General features: G+C 49.4%; 1 protein-coding gene across 1 annotated transcript in view; it reads left to right on the top strand.

The window, feature by feature from the left end:
* The window catches only part of SPATA18 (spermatogenesis associated 18), a 77,367-nt gene that overhangs the window by 42,540 nt on the left and 14,703 nt on the right, over positions 1–20,124 (top strand). The window contains exons 4-5 of the mRNA XM_069744482.1: positions 18,864–18,982; positions 19,282–19,377. Of these exons, the coding sequence (XP_069600583.1) occupies positions 18,864–18,982; positions 19,282–19,377 (215 nt within the window). The remainder of the gene's footprint in view (positions 1–18,863; positions 18,983–19,281; positions 19,378–20,124) is intronic.

Here is a 20,124-nt window from a genome sequence, read left to right as displayed (position 1 = left end):
GAAAAGGTAGCTCTTTTTTTTTAGCTCTTTGCACACGCAGAACTTAACACTTATAAAATGTGTTCACTGATACCGTTATACCGTCCCGGAGCTGGGACTTTCCTTCGTAATGTGACGCAGCACAGCCGTCATTCCTACCCCCTTGGTGCCATGCGCTGCCTCCTCAGCGTTGTTTTAAGCTGTCACGGAGCCTGCGCTGTTCTGTTATCCCTTGGGCATGCCCTATTTGCGCTGCCTGTCTTCTGACATAATTTGGTGTCAGGCTGGCTGCGCCTGTGCGGCCGCGGTGCCCGAGATCCCGCCTCGCAGTGTCTTCTGATTGAGTCACACTGCGGGCCTGGGATCCATGGGCATGCGCAGTGCATATCTTCCCCTCGGGCTCTCGCTCATTTCCCTCCGCCTTCTTTAGACTGTGCGCCGTCAGCTGATCCCTAGCATGCCACGGCCGTGACACCGCACAGTCTGAAGAAGAGGGAAGGAGGGGAGTGAGAGTCGAGGTTATGCACTGTGCATGCCCATGGTTCCAAGGCCCGCAGTGGGATTACGTTAGATGAGACTGCGAGGTGGGATCTGGAGCAGCGTGGACGCACAGGCACTGACAGCCTGACACCAAATTATGTCAGAAGACAGGCAGCGCTAATTGGGCATGGCCAAGGGCTAACAGAACAGCGCAGGCTCCGTGGCAGCTTAAAACAACGCTGAGGAGGCAGCGCACGGCATCAAGGGGATAGGAATGACAGCTGTGCTGTGTCCCATTACGAAGGAAATTCGCACCTCCGGAACGGTTTAACGGTATAAAGGGACACATTTTTAGTGTTTACTTCGGTGTTTGCAAGGAGCATAATTAAAAGAGCAACCTTTTCCTTTTGCATCCTTAGTGCTGCACAACATGGCTCTTTCAGCTACAAACGTCTTGGGGGGGGGGTTAAAGGTTTCCTTTCAACTTGCTCCAATCAGGCTTCGGCCTACACTCTGTTCCTCTGCTCCTCCTGCTGTCCCTGGGCTCTAACACCGCCAGTTGGTGCCTGGAAGTGCTGTGTGCACAGTCAACAGTCGCTCCTCTGTTATTGGGGTTCAGTAACGTCAGCTGATCCCCAGCTGTGTGTGCGGCAATACCTCCAATCTGCTCCTCCTGCTGTCCCTGGGCTCTAACACCGCCAGTTGGTGCCTGGAAGTGCTGTGTGCACAGTCAACAGTCGCTCCTCTGTTATTGGGGTTCAGTAACGTCAGCTGATCCCCAGCTGTGTGTGCGGCAATACCTCCAATCTGCTCCTCCTGCTGTCCCTGGGCTCTAACACCGCCAGTTGGTGCCTGGAAGTGCTGTGTGCACAGTCAACAGTCGCTCCTCTGTTATTGGGGTTCAGTAACGTCAGCTGATCCCCAGCTGTGTATCCGGCAACGTGTCATGCGACCGCCACGCTGGCACAACTAAAATGTAAGGGGACCTGTCCCCCCCCCCCCCTAGGCGTTTGTTACTGAAAGAGCCACCATGTGCAGCACTAATACTGCACAAGGGAAAGGTCGCTCTTGAAATTATGCTCCTTGCAAACGCTGAACTACACACTCATGTAATGTGTCCCCTCACACCGTCCAACCGTCCCGGAGGTGGGACTTTCCTTTGTAATGTGACACAGCACAGCCGTCATTGCTACCCCCTTGGCACCGTGCGCTGCCTCCTTAGCGTTGTTTGATTCCGTCATGGACCCTGCGCTGTTATGTTATCCCTTGGCCATGCACAGTTTGCGCTGCCCGTCCTCTGACATCATTTGTTGTCGTCCTGGCTGCGCCTGTGCGTCCACGCTGCCCGAAATCACACCTCGCAGTGTCGTCTAATGTGATCCCACAGTGGGCCTGGTATCCATGGCCATGCGCAGTGCATATACTAGCCTCTCACTCCCCTTCTTCACGCTTCTTCAGACTAGGCGGCGTCAGCTGATCCCTAATAGCATGCCACGGCCGTGACGCCGCACAGTCTGAAGAAGCAGGAAGGAGGTGAGTGAGAGGCGATGATATGCACTGCGCATGCCCATGGATCCCTGGCCCGCAGTGGGACTACATTAGATGACACTGCAAGGTTGGATCTCGGGCAGCTTGGACGCACAGGCACTGCCAGCCTGACACCTACATGATGTCAGAAGACGGGCACCGCTAACTGTGCATGGCCAAGGGATAACATTACAGTGCGGGCTCCGTGACAGAACCAAACAACGTTGAGGAGGTGGTGCCCGGCACCAAGGGGGTTGGAATGACGGCTGTGCTGTGTCACATTACAAAGGAAAGTCCCACTTCCGGGATGGTTTGACGGTGTGAGGGGACACATTATATGAGTGTGTACTTCAGCGTTTGCAAGGAGCATAATTTTCGGAGCCACCATTTTCCATGTGCAGTATTACTGCTGTACAAGATGGCTCTTTCAGCAACAAATGCCTGGGGGGGGGGGTTAAAGGTTCCCTTTCAACTTGCTCCACTGCAGGCTTCGGCCTACACTCTGCTCCTCTTTGATTCCCTGGGTTTCAACACTGTCAGTTGCCACCTGGAAGTGTTGTCTACACAGAAAAAAACACTAGGTGATGTGTCAGTGGGGTTCAGCACCGCCAGCTGTTCCCCTGCTGTGTAGTCGGCAACGTGTCCAGCACAAGCCACGCTGGCACAACAGAACAAAAGCTGCCACCAGTGCAGGCTTCGGCCTACACTCTGCTCCTCTCCTCCTCCTGCTGACCCTGGGCTCAAACACCGCTAGTTTTTGCCCGGAAGTGCTAGCTGCACAGAGAAAAACACCAGCCAATGTGTTAGTGGGGTTCAGCAACGCCAGCTGTTCCCCTGCTGTGTAGCCGGCAACGTGACCTGCAAACGCCATGCAGGCACAGGAACTGAAATTAAAAGGGAACCTGGCCCCACCCCCCCAGGTGTTTCTATGTATAACAGCCACCTAGTACAGCAGTACTGCTGCATTTGTACAAGGTGGCTGACTTTTTCTCCTTGCCCACGTGGAACTCAACACGTACAAAATGTGTCTCATTGAGACCATTCCACTGTCCCTGAGGTGTGACTTTCCTTTGTAATGATACGCAGCACCCCCCTTGGTAGCGTTTCCCGTCTTTTGTCATCATGGTTAGCTGGCTGCGCCTGTGCATCCGCCCTGCTAGAAACAACGCCCCTCGTTGTCATATTTATTTTGTCAGCGAGGGTGTGGTTTATGGGCACGAGCAGTGCATATGTTCGCCTGTCTTAACTCATCTCCTTCCGCCTTCTTCAGACTGTGCGGCCTCCTGGCCGTGGTAGGCGATAAGGGATCAGCTGAGGCCGCCCAGTCTGGAGCCGGTGTAAGGACATGTGTAAGCGGCAAACCTATTTACTGCACAAGGCCACGAATCCCAGCCACGTAGTGTGATTGTTTGAAAACACACTGTGGGTCTGGGATTCATGTCCATCGCTAACCGCAACGGCCGACATGAAATGAGGTCAGAAGACAGGAAGCGCTCACAGCGCATGGCCAAGGGATCACAATAGCGCAGACTCCTGTACAGCAAATAACAACGCTCAGGAATCTGCGCCCAGTACCTAGGTGCAAATTTTGACACCTGTGCTGCGTCTCGTTAAAAAGACAAGTCACGCCTCCACAACTGTTTGACAGTATAATGGGCTAAATAGTGTACGTGTTTTAGTCAGCGTGTGCAAGGAGCAAAACAAATAGAGCAACCTTTTACTTGTGCAGCATTAATGCTGCACAAGGTGTGGCTCTTGTACCTTGCAACACCTGAGGGGGGGGTTAAAGGTAACCTTTGAAATTGGTTCAACTAGGCTTCGGCCTACACTCTGCTCCTCTACTCCTCCTGCTGACCCTGGGCTCAAACACCGCTAGTTTTTGCCCGGAAATGCTAGCTGCACAGAGAAAAACACCAGCCAATGTGTTAGTGGGGTTCAGCACCGCCAGCTGTTCCCCTGCTGTGTAGTCGGCAACGTGTCCAGCACAAGCCACGCTGGCACAACCGACCAAAAGCTGCCACCAGTGCAGGCTTCGGCCTACACTTTGCTCCTCTCCTCCTCCTGCTGACCCTGGGCTCAAACAACGCCAGTTTCTGCCCGGACATGCTAGCTGCACAGAGAAAAACACCAGCCAATGTGTTAGTGGGGTTCAGCACCGCCTGCTGTTCCCCCGCTGTGTAGCCGGCATCGTGTCCAGCACAAGCCACGCTGGCACAACCGACCAAAAGCTGCCACCAGTGCAGGCTTCGGCCTACACTTTGCTCCTCTCCTCCTCCTGCTGACCCTGGGCTCAAACAACGCCAGTTTCTGCCCGGACATGCAATCTGCACAGAGAAAAACACCAGTCAATGTGTCAGTGGGGTTCAGCAACGCCAGCTGTTCCCCTGCTGTGTAGCTTGCAACGTGACCTGCAAACGCCACGCAGGCACATGAACTGAAATTGAAGGGAGCCTGCCCCCCACCCACAGGTGTTTCTATGTATATCAGCCACCTTGTACAGCAGTACTGCTGCATTTGTACGAGGTGGCTGACTTTTTCTCCTTGCCCACGTGGAACTCAACACGTACAAAATGTGTCTCATTAGAGACCATTACAATGTCCCTGAGGTGTGACTTTCCTTTGTAATGACACGCAGCACCACCCTTGTTAGCGCTGCCCGTCTTTTGACATCATTGGTTAGCTGGCTGCGCCTGTGCATCTCCCCTGCTCGAAACAACGGCCCTCGGTGTCTTATTTTTTTGGACAGCGAGGGTGTGATTGATGGGCATGTGCAGTGCATATGTTTGCCTGTGTTCACTCATCTCCTTCCGCCTTCTTCAGACTGGGTGTCCTCATGGCCGCGGCAGGCGATAAGGGATCAGATGAGGCCGCCCAGTCTGAAGCAGGTGTAAGGACATGTGTGAGCGGCAAACATATTTAGTGCACCAGGGCACGAATCCCAGCACCGCAGTGTGATTTTTTAAAAACACACTGTGGGTCTGGGATTCATGTCCATCGCTAACCGCAACGGCCGACATGAAATGAGGTCAGAAGACAGGAAGCGCTCACAGCGCATGGCCAAGGGATCACAATAGCGCAGACTCCTGTACAGCAAATAACAACGCTCAGGAATCTGCGCCCAGTACCTAGGTGCAAATTTTGACACCTGTGCTGCGTCTCGTTAAAAAGACAAGTCACGCCTCCACAACTGTTTGACAGTATAATGGGCTAAATAGTGTACGTGTTTTAGTCAGCGTGTGCAAGGAGCAAAACAAATAGAGCAACCTTTTACTTGTGCAGCATTAATGCTGCACAAGGTGTGGCTCTTGTACCTTGCAACACCTGAGGGGGGGGTTAAAGGTAACCTTTGAAATTGGTTCAACTAGGCTTCGGCCTACACTCTGCTCCTCTACTCCTCCTGCTGACCCTGGGCTCAAACACCGCTAGTTTTTGCCCGGAAATGCTAGCTGCACAGAGAAAAACACCAGCCAATGTGTTAGTGGGGTTCAGCACCGCCAGCTGTTCCCCTGCTGTGTAGTCGGCAACGTGTCCAGCACAAGCCACGCTGGCACAACCGACCAAAAGCTGCCACCAGTGCAGGCTTCGGCCTACACTTTGCTCCTCTCCTCCTCCTGCTGACCCTGGGCTCAAACAACGCCAGTTTCTGCCCGGACATGCAATCTGCACAGAGAAAAACACCAGTCAATGTGTCAGTGGGGTTCAGCAACGCCAGCTGTTCCCCTGCTGTGTAGCTTGCAACGTGACCTGCAAACGCCACGCAGGCACATGAACTGAAATTGAAGGGAGCCTGCCCCCCACCCACAGGTGTTTCTATGTATATCAGCCACCTTGTACAGCAGTACTGCTGCATTTGTACGAGGTGGCTGACTTTTTCTCCTTGCCCACGTGGAACTCAACACGTACAAAATGTGTCTCATTAGAGACCATTACAATGTCCCTGAGGTGTGACTTTCCTTTGTAATGACACGCAGCACCACCCTTGTTAGCGCTGCCCGTCTTTTGACATCATTGGTTAGCTGGCTGCGCCTGTGCATCTCCCCTGCTCGAAACAACGGCCCTCGGTGTCTTATTTTTTTGGACAGCGAGGGTGTGATTGATGGGCATGTGCAGTGCATATGTTTGCCTGTGTTCACTCATCTCCTTCCGCCTTCTTCAGACTGGGTGTCCTCATGGCCGCGGCAGGCGATAAGGGATCAGATGAGGCCGCCCAGTCTGAAGCAGGTGTAAGGACATGTGTGAGCGGCAAACATATTTAGTGCACCAGGGCACGAATCCCATCACCGCAGTGTGATTTTTTAAAAACACACTGTGGGTCTGGGATTCATGTCCATCGCTAACCGCAACGGCCGACATGAAATGAGGTCAGAAGACAGGAAGCGCTCACAGCGCATGGCCAAGGGATCACAATAGCGCAGACTCCTGTACAGCAAATAACAACGCTCAGGAATCTGCGCCCAGTACCTAGGTGCAAATTTTGACACCTGTGCTGCGTCTCGTTAAAAAGACAAGTCACGCCTCCACAACTGTTTGACAGTATAATGGGCTAAATAGTGTACGTGTTTTAGTCAGCGTGTGCAAGGAGCAAAACAAATAGAGCAACCTTTTACTTGTGCAGCATTAATGCTGCACAAGGTGTGGCTCTTGTACCTTGCAACACCTGAGGGGGGGGTTAAAGGTAACCTTTGAAATTGGTTCAACTAGGCTTCGGCCTACACTCTGCTCCTCTACTCCTCCTGCTGACCCTGGGCTCAAACACCGCTAGTTTTTGCCCGGAAATGCTAGCTGCACAGAGAAAAACACCAGCCAATGTGTTAGTGGGGTTCAGCACCGCCAGCTGTTCCCCTGCTGTGTAGTCGGCAACGTGTCCAGCACAAGCCACGCTGGCACAACCGACCAAAAGCTGCCACCAGTGCAGGCTTCGGCCTACACTTTGCTCCTCTCCTCCTCCTGCTGACCCTGGGCTCAAACAACGCCAGTTTCTGCCCGGACATGCTAGCTGCACAGAGAAAAACACCAGCCAATGTGTTAGTGGGGTTCAGCACCGCCTGCTGTTCCCCCGCTGTGTAGCCGGCATCGTGTCCAGCACAAGCCACGCTGGCACAACCGACCAAAAGCTGCCACCAGTGCAGGCTTCGGCCTACACTTTGCTCCTCTCCTCCTCCTGCTGACCCTGGGCTCAAACAACGCCAGTTTCTGCCCGGACATGCTAGCTGCACAGAGAAAAACACCAGCCAATGTGTTAGTGGGGTTCAGCAACGCCAGCTGTTCCCCTGCTGTGTAGCTTGCAACGTGACCTGCAAACGCCACGCAGGCACATGAACTGAAATTGAAGGGAGCCTGCCCCCCACCCACAGGTGTTTCTATGTATATCAGCCACCTTGTACAGCAGTACTGCTGCATTTGTACGAGGTGGCTGACTTTTTCTCCTTGCCCACGTGGAACTCAACACGTACAAAATGTGTCTCATTAGAGACCATTACAATGTCCCTGAGGTGTGACTTTCCTTTGTAATGACACGCAGCACCCCCATTGTTAGCGCTGCCCGTCTCCTGACATCATTGGTTGGCTGGCTGTGCCTGTGCGTCCCCCCTGCCCGACACAACGCCCCCCGTTGTCTCATATATTTTGACTGCGAGGGTGTGATTGATGGGCACGAGCAGTGCATATGTTCCCCTGTTTTCACTCCCCTCCTTCCGCCTTCTTCTGACTGTGCGGCCTCATGGCCGCGGCATGCGATAAGGGATCAGCTGAGGCCGCCCAGTCTGAAGCAGGTGTAAGGACATGTGTGAGCGGCGAACATATTTACTGCACAAGGCCACGAATCCCAGCACCGCAGTGTGACTTTAGGAAAAGCCACTGTGGGTCTGGGATTTATGGCCATCGTTAACCGCACCGGCCAACATGAAATGAGGTCATGAGACGGCCTGCACTAACAGGGTATTGCCAAGGGATAACACAAGAGCGCAGACTCCTGTACAGCAAATAACAACGCTCAGGAATCTGCGCCCAGTACCTAGGTGCAAATTTTGACACCTGTGCTGCGTCTCGTTAAAAAGACAAGTCACGCCTCCACAACTGTTTGACAGTATAATGGGCTAAATAGTGTACGTGTTTAATTCAGCGTGTGCAAGGAGCAAAATTAAATAGAGCAACCTTTGACTTGTGCATCATTAATGCTGTTCAAGGTGTGGCTCTTGTACCTTGCAACACCTGAGGGGGGGGTTAAAGGTAACCTTTGAAATTGGTTCAACTAGGCTTCGGCCTACACTCTGCTCCTCTACTCCTCCTGCTGACCCTGGGCTCAAACACCGCTAGTTTTTGCCCGGAAATGCTAGCTGCACAGAGAAAAACACCAGCCAATGTGTTAGTGGGGTTCAGCACCGCCAGCTGTTCCCCTGCTGTGTAGTCGGCAACGTGTCCAGCACAAGCCACGCTGGCACAACCGACCAAAAGCTGCCACCAGTGCAGGCTTCGGCCTACACTTTGCTCCTCTCCTCCTCCTCCTGCTGACCCTGGGCTCTAACACCGCTAGTTTTTGCCCGGACATGCAATCTGCACAGAGAAAAACACCAGTCAATGTGTCAGTGGGGTTCAGCAACGCCAGCTGTTCCCCTGCTGTGTAGCTTGCAACGTGACCTGCAAACGCCACGCAGGCACATGAACTGAAATTGAAGGGAGCCTGCCCCCCACCCCCCCAGGTGTTTCTATGTATAACAGCCACCTTGTACAGCAGTACTGCTGCATTTGTACAAGGTGGCTGACTTTTTCTCCTTGCACACGTGGAACTCAACAAGTACAAAATGTGTCTCATTACAGACCATTACAATGTCCCTGAGGTGTGACTTTCCTTTTTAATGACACGCAGCACCCCCATTGTTAGCGCTGCCCGTCTCCTGACATCATTGGTTGGCTGGCTGTGCCTGTGCGTCCCCCCTGCCCGACACAACGCCCCCCGTTGTCTCATATATTTTGACTGCGAGGGTGTGATTGATGGGCACGAGCAGTGCATATGTTCCCCTGTTTTCACTCCCCTCCTTCCGCCTTCTTCTGACTGTGCGGCCTCATGGCCGCGGCATGCGATAAGGGATCAGCTGAGGCCGCCCAGTCTGAAGCAGGTGTAAGGACATGTGTGAGCGGCGAACATATTTACTGCACAAGGCCACGAATCCCAGCACCGCAGTGTGACTTTAGGAAAAGCCACTGTGGGTCTGGGATTTATGGCCATCGTTAACCGCACCGGCCAACATGAAATGAGGTCATGAGACGGCCTGCACTAACAGGGTATTGCCAAGGGATAACACAAGAGCGCAGTTTCCTGTACTGCAAATAACAACGGTAAGGAATCTGCGCACAGCACCTAGGTGTAAATTTGTACACCTGTGCTGCGTCTCCTTAAAAAGACTAGTAGTCACGCCTCCACTACTGTTTGACAGTATAATGGGCTAAATAGTGTACGTGTTTAATTCAGCGTGTGCAAGGAGCAAAATTAAATAGAGCAACCTTTGACTTGTGCATCATTAATGCTGTTCAAGGTGTGGCTCTTGTACCTTGCAACACCTGAGGGGGGGGGTTAAAGGTAACCTTGGAAATTGGTTCAACTAGGCTTCGGCCTACACTCTGCTCCTCTACTCCTCCTGCTGACCCTGGGCTCAAACACCGCTAGTTTTTGCCCGGAAATGCTAGCTGCACAGAGAAAAACACCAGCCAATGTGTTAGTGGGGTTCAGCACCGCCAGCTGTTCCCCCGCTGTGTAGCCGGCATCGTGTCCAGCACAAGCCACGCTGGCACAACCGACCAAAAGCTGCCACCAGTGCAGGCTTCGGCCTACACTTTGCTCCTCTCCTCCTCCTCCTGCTGACCCTGGGCTCTAACACCGCTAGTTTTTGCCCGGACATGCAATCTGCACAGAGAAAAACACCAGTCAATGTGTCAGTGGGGTTCAGCAACGCCAGCTGTTCCCCTGCTGTGTAGCTTGCAACGTGACCTGCAAACGCCACGCAGGCACATGAACTGAAATTGAAGGGAGCCTGCCCCCCACCCACAGGTGTTTCTATGTATAACAGCCACCTTGTACAGCAGTACTGCTGCATTTGTACGAGGTGGCTGACTTTTTCTCCTTGCCCACGTGGAACTCAACACGTACAAAATGTGTCTCATTAGAGACCATTACAATGTCCCTGAGGTGTGACTTTCCTTTGTAATGACACGCAGCACCACCCTTGTTAGCGCTGCCCGTCTTTTGACATCATTGGTTAGCTGGCTGCGCCTGTGCATCTCCCCTGCTCGAAACAACGCCCCTCGGTGTCTTATTTTTTTGGACAGCGAGGGTGTGATTGATGGGCATGTGCAGTGCATATGTTTGCCTGTGTTCACTCATCTCCTTCCGCCTTCTTCAGACTGGGTGTCCTCATGGCCTCGGCAGGCGATAAGGGATCAGATGAGGCCGTCCAGTCTGAAGCAGGTGTAAGGACATGTGTGAGCGGCAAACATATTTACTGCACCAGGGCACGAATCCCAGCACCGCAGTGTGATTTTTTAAAAACACACTGTGGGTCTGGGATTCATGTCCATCGCTAACCGCAACGGCCAACATGAAATGAGGTCATAAGACAGGAAGCGCTCACAGCGCATGGCCAAAGGATCACAAGAGCGCAGACTCCTGTACAGCAACTAACAACGCTCAGGAAGCTGCGCCCATGCAAAAAGGTGTTTTCGACACCTGTGCTGCTTTTCTTTAAAAAGACAAGTCACGCCTCCACTACTGTTAAACAGTATAATGGGCTAAATAGTCTACGTGTTGCATTCAGCTTGTGCAAGTAGACAAATTAATAGAGCAACCTTTTACTTGTGCAGCATTAATGCTGCAGAAGGAGTGGCTCTTGTTCTTTGTAACACCTGAGGGGGGGTTAAAGGTAACCTTTGAAATTGGTTCAACTAGGCTTCGGCCTACACTTTGCTCCTCTCCTCCTCCTCCTGCTGACCCTGGGCTCTAACAACGCTAGTTTTTGCCCGGAAATGCTAGCTGCACAGAGAAAAACACCAGCCAATGTGTTAGTGGGGTTCAGCAACGCCAGCTGTTCCCCCGCTGTGTAGCCGGCATCGTGTCCAGCACAAGCCACGCTGGCACAACCGACCAAAAGCTGCCACCAGTGCAGGCTTCGGCCTACACTTTGCTCCTCTCCTCCTCCTCCTGCTGACCCTGGGCTCAAACACCGCTAGTTTTTGCCCGGAAATGCTAGCTGCACAGAGAAAAACACCAGCCAATGTGTTAGTGGGGTTCAGCAACGCCAGCTGTTCCCCCGCTGTGTAGCCGGCATCGTGTCCAGCACAAGCCACGCTGGCACAACCGACCAAAAGCTGCCACCAGTGCAGGCTTCGGCCTACACTTTGCTCCTCTCCTCCTCCTCCTGCTGACCCTGGGCTCAAACACCGCTAGTTTTTGCCCGGAAATGCTAGCTGCACAGAGAAAAACACCAGCCAATGTGTTAGTGGGGTTCAGCACCGCCAGCTGTTCCCCTGCTGTGCAGCTTGCAACGTGACCTGCAAACGCCACGCAGGCACATGAACTGAAATTGAAGGGAGCCTGGCCCCCACCCCCAGGTGTTTCTATGTATAACAGCCACCTTGTACAGCAGTACTGCTGCATTTGTACAAGGTGGCTGATGTTTTCTCCTTGCCCACGTGGAACTCAACACGTACAAAATGTGTCTCTTTGAGACCATTCCACTGTCCCTGAGGTGTGACTTTCCTTTCTAATGATACGCAGCACCCCCCTTGGTAGCGCTTCCCGTCTTCTGACATCATTGGTTGGCTACTTGCGCCTGTTCGTCCGCCCTGCCTGAATAAAATGCTCCTCGTTGTCTTAATTATTTTGACTGCGAGGGTGTGATTGATGGGCACGAGCAGTGCATATCTTCGCCTGTCTTAACTCATCTCCTTCAGCCTTCTTCAGACTGTGCAGCCTCATGGCCGCGGCATGCAAGAAGGGATCAGCAGAGGCCGCCCAGTCTGAAGCAGGTGTAAGGACGTGTGTGAGCGGCCAAAATATTTACTGCTCAAGGCCACGAATCCCAGCACCGCAGTGTGGCTTTATGAAAAGACACTGTGGGTCTGGGATTTATGGCCATCGTTAACCGCACCGGCCAACATGAAATGATGTCATAAGATGGGCAGCGCTAACAGGGCATTGCCAAGGGATAACACAAGAGCGCAGACTCCTGTACAGCAAATAACAACGCTCAGGAAGCTGCTCCAAGCACCAAGGCGTTATTTTGGACACCTGTGCTGCGTCTCATCAAAAAACCAAGTCACGCATCCACTACAGTTTGACTGTAGAATGGGGTAAATTGTGTATGTCTTTCATTCAGCGTGTGCAAGTAGACAAATTAATAGAGCAACCTTTCACTTGTGCAGCATTAATACTGCACAAGGTGTGTCTCTTGTACTTTGTAACACCTGAGGGGGGGGTTAAAGGTTTCCTTTGAAATTGGTTCAACTAAGCTTCGGCCTACACTCTGCTCCTCTCCTCCTCCTCCTGCTTCAACACGGGCTCTAACATCGCTAGTTTTTGCCCGCAAGTGCTAGCTGCACAGAGAAAAACACACGCCATTGTGTTAGTGGGGTTCAGCAACGCCAGCTGTTCCCCCAGTGTGTAGCCGGCAAAGTGTCCTGCAAACGCAACGCAGACACAAAGCTGCCTCCAGTGCAGGCTTCGGCCTACACTCATCTCCCCCTGCTTACCCTTTGCTCCAACACCGCTAGTTGGGGCTCTAGGAAGACAATCTTTAATAGGCAAGGCAACGCATCCGGGTTCCAGCACCGCCAGCTGGTTCTCGGCAGTGTTTTTGTCACAGGTACTCCCTCGTGCCAAGCCTGGTTTCAGCACCGTCAGCTGTTTCCGGGTTGTGTCAAGCTCACTGAGACACCTATGCTTGCCTCGTCGTGGTGCGGTCGGGTTAGCCAACTCCAGGGTGCCTCCAGTTTAGGAGCTTCCTATGTGGGCTGCGTGAACTGGTAGTCAAGGCTGGTTCTGTAGTGCCAGTAGGCCCAGCTCCCCCTGTAGGACTGTTGGGGTTCGGTAACTGCGGCTGCCTCGCGGCCTAGCTGTTCTCTCCTCTCCTGTGGGCCTTCGGGTCCACCACCTGGTTCCAGCACCGTCAGCTGGTTCTCGGCAGTGTCTTTTGCTCTTGTACCTTCTGCTCCCCATCCTGGTTCCAGTACCGTCAGCTGGTTCCGGGCAGAGCCTTTGGCTTAGGTGCCTCCTTCTGGGTATCCAAGTTCCACCAACGTCAGGTGGTCCTTGGTAGTGCTTTCAGGCACGGGTACCTCCTGCTTAGTAACCGGGTTCCAGTAACGTCAGCTGGTCCTCGGTAGTTCCATTGGCTCTTGGACCTTCGGCTACCCATCCGGGTTCCAGTACCGTCAGCTGGTTCTCGGCAGTGTCTTTTGCTCTTGTACCTTCTGCTCCCCATCCTGGTTCCAGTAACGTCAGCTGGTTCCGGGCAGAGCCTTTGGCTTAGGTGCCTCCTTCTGGGTATCCGAGTTCCGTCAACGTCAGGCGGTCCTTGGTAGTGCTTTTTAGCACGGGTACCTCCTGCTTAGTAACCGGGTTCCAGTAACGTCAGCTGGTCCTCGGTAGTTCCATAGGCTCTTGAACCTTCGGGTAGCCATCCGAGTTCCAGTTCCATCAGCTGGTTCTTGGCATTTTCTCAGCCTTCTTGTACCTTCTGCTACATTTCCAAGTTGAAGACCCTAACGTCGACGACCCGGAAGACCACCACGATGACGACGACACGGAAGACCACCCCGATGACGACGACGACGACGGCGGAGATGACGACACTGGAGACGACGACCCTGGAGACGACAACATGGAAGACCGAGAAGCAGAAGAACAAGAGGCTGCAGAACAAAGAGCAGAAGAACATTAAGCATAAGACTTAATATCAGAGCAAAAGATATTATCTAAATTATATGCAGAAGAAGACTAAGCAGTGTATGGGGGTGAGTCCGTTCCTCCTCGTGGTGCCCCTGGATAAAGCCTGATGCTGCAGGCCAAACTGAACGCGGACAAATGTAACTTTTGTGACTGGCAGAACGGAAGGTGTAATCTTCAAACTTTTATAGATAACAACTACGGGAATGCCTGTCACAAATGAGAATATGATGAAGAAGTAGAATAGGAAGAATAATAACAGTGGAATAAAAAGAATATGTAGAATAAGAAGAATAATAATAGTTGAATAAAATGAATATGAAGAATGTAATAAAAAAAAAAAAATAGGTAGAAGATGAAGAAGAAGATGAATAAGGTGAAGAAGTTGATGTCAAAGATGCTGATGATGATGAAGATGAAAGTGTGGGAAAAGAAAAAAAAAAAGAAAAAAAAGAAGGGGAAGGGCGTGGAATAGTGAAACATCAATATCTGACAAAATAAAAAAAAAATTTACATAGTCAATATCTTTGTCACTCCGAACGTCTTAAAAAAAAACAAAAAAGATGCTATTCTATTTGATTGGGATAAACCTCTATGACTTTAATGTCTCCGCCACCTCCCCAAATACATCCGGCATTATTCTTAGTTGTTTTCCTTCATGTAGAATGAACCTACAAGGAAAGAAAGGGTTTATTTTAATTCCGATATTTTGGTCCCATTGACTTGCATTGGGATCGGGTATCGGTATCGGCGATATCCGATATTTTTTGAATATCGGCCGATCCAAACCGATACCGATACTTTCCGATATCGGAAGGTATCGCTCAACACTAATGATAATCAAAGGCCGAATCATGACACTGTGTCAGTCCTCCATCGGAGGTATATGTAATACCCCAGTTGATTCACCAATAATTGCAATTTATTTATTTTACTCACTTATATATCAGACTGTGGTTCTTTTCTGTGGCCAAATTTATCCACAATCAATGATATATTTTGCAGCAGTGAAATTACAGTTAATTGTCGAGAATTCTCACCTATCTAATATATAAAGCTGAATATGTGTGTGTGTGTGTATGTGTGTATGTTCGGGATTGGCATCTGCACCGTCGCAGCTACAGCCACAAAATTTTGCACAGTCACACGTCTCGACCCCAAGAGCGTCATAGGCTATGTTGTGAGGCGAAATTTTAACCCTGCGCGTTCCAATTCACCAAACAATTTTACCCCTATATACATAATGGGGAAAAAGTGAAAGGAAAAGTGTTGGAGGCAAATTGACAGCTGCCAGATGTGAACAAGGGGGACTTAAAGAATGAGAGCGATGGGGCCAAAGAGTATATACCGTACAGTTGCTAAGGTGGGGCCCCGACATGGGATACTCACCACACACGGGGATATGAACACACACACAAAATGCGACACACACTACCACGTGCTTGAACACATATACCACCCTCAGCACACATTTCACCACACATACACCAACAAACCTCGCCACATAAAAGTCGAAACACAAAAGTCGCCGCTCAAAACTCGCCACATGCAAAACTAGGCTCACGCAAAACTCGCCACACGTGCAAAACTCACCTCATGGAAAACTCGCCACACGCAAAACCTGCACACGCGGAAAAATTGCCACATGCATAAAAGTTGCAGCACATGCAAAAGTTGCCTCACACAAAACTTGCACCTACTCAAAATGCACCACACATAAAACTTGCCACATGCAAAACTCGCCATGCGCAAAACTTGCTGCATACAACTTGCTACACTAACCTGTCACATGCAACTCGACACACAAAAAGTTGCTACACGCATGTCGCCACACAAAACTCATCTCACAAAAGTCGCTACATGCATGTCACCACATGCAACTCAACACAAACAACTTGACACATGAAACTCGCCCTAAAACACACAAAAGTCTGGTATTATCCTTCAAAAATAAAAATTTGATTAATAAGCAGACAAACTACAAGAGCAACAAATGTACCATATAGGAAATACGGCAGCTGTCAGTCACATGACCCGTCTATTATGTGTATGTGTGAGCTAATATATGCTGCCATGGCGGAGGGCTTCCTGTTGGCTGGGGATTTATCAGGCTGACAATTTAGCTTACAAGTACTGAGGTAAAAATACTGAGTAAATAACGTGTGAACGAGGTCTAATACAGGAGGCGATGACATACAGTTACATACTATATACAGGGGAGATGACACACAGATATATACTATATACAGGGGAGATAACACACAGGTATATACTATATACAGGAGGAGATGACACACAGGTATATACTATATACAGGAGGAGATGACACACAGGTATATACTATATACAGGAGGACATGACACACAGGTATATACTTTATACAGGAGGAAATGACATACAGGTATATACTATATACAGGAGGAGATGACACACTGGTATATACTATATACAGGAGGAGATGACATACAGGTATATACTATATACAGGAGGACATGACACACAGGTATATACTTTATACAGGAGGAGATGACATACAGGTATATACTATATACAGGAGGAGATGACACACTGGTATATACTATATACAGGGGAGATGACACACAGGTATATACTATATACAGGAGGAGATGACATACAGGTATATACTATATGCATAAGGAGATGACACACAGGTATATACTATATATAGGAGGAGATGACATACAGGTACATACTATATACAGGAGATGACACACAGATATATACTATATACAGGAGGAGATGACACACAGGTATATACTATATACAGGAGGAGATGACACACAGGTGTATACAATATACAGGGGAGATGACACACGTATATACAGGAGCAGATGACACACAGGTATATACTATATACAAGAGGAGATGACACACAGGTACATACTATATACTGGAGGAGATGATACACAGGTATATACTATATGCAGGAGCAAATGACACACGTATATACTATATACAGGAGGAGATTACTTACAGGTATATACTATGTAAAAGAGGAGATGACACATACTGTAGGTATATAGAGGAGGAGATGACATACAGCAGGTATATACTATATACAGGGGAGATGACATACAGGTATATACTATATACAGGAGATGACATACAGGTGTATACTATATATAAGGGAGATGACAAACATGTATATACTGAGGGGAAAATGAGAGGTGTGAGGTGAAAATGAGGGGTGTGAGGGAAAATAGTGGATTGATCAGAAAATGACAGATGTGAGGTCGAAATGACAAGTGTTAGGGGGGAATGAGAGGAGTGAGGGGGAAAATAAGAGGAGTGAAGGGGAAAATGAGACGTGTGAGGGAGAAAATGAGAGATGTGAGGGGGAAAATGAGAGGCGTGATGGGAAAATAAGAGAAGTGAGGTGCTATATCTAACCACAGATATTTACTATGCCCAGGCAACACCAGGCTATTCAGCTAGTTTTATTATAAAAGGTGCAGACTTCTTAGTACATCGGGTGCTCTTGGAACTGCCAGATGGTTGTCATCCTTTTTGTTTCTGCTTTGAGCAGTTGTCCATTTTGTACCACTATTTGAGAAATTTCAGATTTTTGCTTACATTTATTTATGATGTTTTCTTATATAGCACCACTCTTTTCTGCAGTTCTTTACAGATATCATCATCCCTGTCCCCATTGGGGCTCACAATCTAGATTCCCTAACATTATGTGTTCAGAGTGTGGGAGCAAACCAGAGAACCTGGAGGAAATCTATATAAACTCCTGGTAGATGTTGTTCTTGGAGGGATTCGTACCCAGGACCCCAGCGCTGCAAAGCAGCAGTGCTAACCACTGAGCAATGTCCACAGACATAAGCATTTGTGTTTTATTAGAGCTGCGTCTTAGCCTTACCTTCTGGTTTTAATACCATGTTCTTGCCTTAATAGAGAAACCATTACAATTAACATTTTTATTACACATTATATGGAATCCCATGTATTAGCACAGCGCTTTTTGTAAGCCATAAATATGGATAAAGAGCCAAGCCGTTTCCACATGGACACATAAACCAATTGCTTTAGTAGCTCCAACTATAAGGCTGAACAAAGGACTCGGGCCGCATGGCTTGGATCCTCAGGGGGTCTTGTAGAAGGTTGTATACCGCCAGACGGTAGGGGTGTGAATCCTTTGTTTGAAGCGGGCCAAGTGTCATGTTATCACAGCACATGCTCAAAGGGGTTTTTATTCCATTCCATGCCCAATAGGATACAGATAATAGACTTGGAATTATATCTCCAATATTCTTCACAGGTTGTCTGGCCTAAATTACAAACTTTGCATTCTATATGACTGCAGACTTGTGATCCTCTCTGCGCCTGCACTGTGCTCTGTGAGGATTCTCCAATGTCGGCGCCTGGAACGGTGGTCATGTGACCACGAGTATGTGATATGGATACTCCATGCCAGAGCCGACTAGATTGTTTCTGGCCCCGCGTAATACACTTGCATTGAGTGCGTTGGAAACAGTCTAGTTGGATTCTCGCCAATGGTATGCATAGCGCATACTTAAGGTCACGTGACCGCCACTCCAAACGATGACACCAGAGAATCTTCACAGTGCGCACTGTGGGTGCTGTGAGGATTCACAAGTCTGCAGTCACATACAGTGACTGCAGACTTTATTATTTTGGGCCAGACAACCGGTTTAATCAACCTCCGCAGGTCCAGTGCTAACTGTCTGCCATGGCTACGGCCTTTATTGATTTGCTGTAGAGGTGAAGTCATGTGTAAAACACTTGTAACCACTGCTGGCCATTCATGGGGCTCAGCAGCTCATGCCGCCTACATTAGCTGAGGCTAATTTAGACCTCTGTAACTTATGGTACAAAATAGTTTTAAAAGAGACAGATTCTTTAAATATAGAGAAATGTGCTTAGGAGACTAAGTAAAAATATCACTAAATTTCAGGACTCTCTGGAAAGAGACAAACGAATGAGACAATTGTCATCCTCTCAGGAGAAAGAGCTGAACAAGCTGGAATCGCAGTTGGCATCTACACGTGTGGAACTCAACTCTGTGAGACAAGAGTAAGTTAACAATTGTGTTTTTTTTTTATTCTTTATGGCAATCATCATGTGACAGCATGATGTCACAGCTGCAGCCAATCACTAGCTGCAGCGGTGACCTCAGCAATGACTGCAGCGCTCACATATTACGGTAAGTCATCACTAAAGCCCAGTAAGCAGAGATCAGGTGTTTTACATAGTTTAATATTTTACACCATTGTCAGCGGATTGTAAAAACCATTCATGGGTTGGAGAGCCATCCATTACGTATTCTCATGAGATGCAGAGACAACAGAGATTTTTTTCCTCTTTACTTACAGCCTTCTTGAAGCTCAAATGGAACTGGAGGAAACAAAAACTAAATCAGCAACTACCCTCCTAGCCACTGAGGATGAGATACTGCAGCTGAGAGCAGAGTAAGGGGAAACTACCAAACTTCAATATTTTCATTCATCTGGTTAATCTTTTAACTTTCTGTGTGTGGAGTATCTATACAGTGAAACTATTGGATTAAAAAGTGTTGCCTAAAGGCGCAGTCAAACGGCCGAGATCAGAACGCATTGCATGGACTGGCTGGCGGCTCTCCCGACCCGAGTGCGAAACTTCATGGATTTCTATGCAGCTGTCACACTTGGGTAGGGAGAGCCGCCAGCCAGTCCATGCAATGCGTTCTGATCTCGATCCGCTTTATATGGCCATCTGGCCATGCTCTAACCATGGCGAACTCTTCTTGAAAATGGCAGGCCTGGGGATCAGTCCATTGTCACAGGTCTAGCTCGCAAAACTACCAAAGTTAGTAGCCAGCTATGCATTAAGTGGACAGATGGGGTCCATCGGAGCAGGTTTCACTGATACCTAAAAATGGGAGTAGAAAGTGATCTAAAGGGTTATTTTCATCTCAGTCGTTCAAGACTGACTTAGTAAAAATGGTGTCTGGGCTCTGGAGTTTCCAAAACTCCCATAGAAATTAATTGGCGCTATAGAAACAGCATAGCTCGCTGGGCTACACGGTTATCATAATTCTCATTATTCCCAGTTTTTTGTTTCAGTGCATTATGTCTATCGGTGTAAAACTGACAGTTATCCCAATGGGCTTTGCATTATGCCCTCTTACAGCCTTCTGCCGCTGATATGACAGTACCTATGAGATCAACCTAAAAAAA

Source organism: Ranitomeya imitator, chromosome 1, assembly GCF_032444005.1.
Source record: "Ranitomeya imitator isolate aRanImi1 chromosome 1, aRanImi1.pri, whole genome shotgun sequence".
Taxonomy (NCBI): domain Eukaryota; kingdom Metazoa; phylum Chordata; class Amphibia; order Anura; family Dendrobatidae; genus Ranitomeya; species Ranitomeya imitator.
Note: the sequence above shows the minus strand (reverse complement) of the source record. Positions and strands in the feature narration are given on the sequence as shown.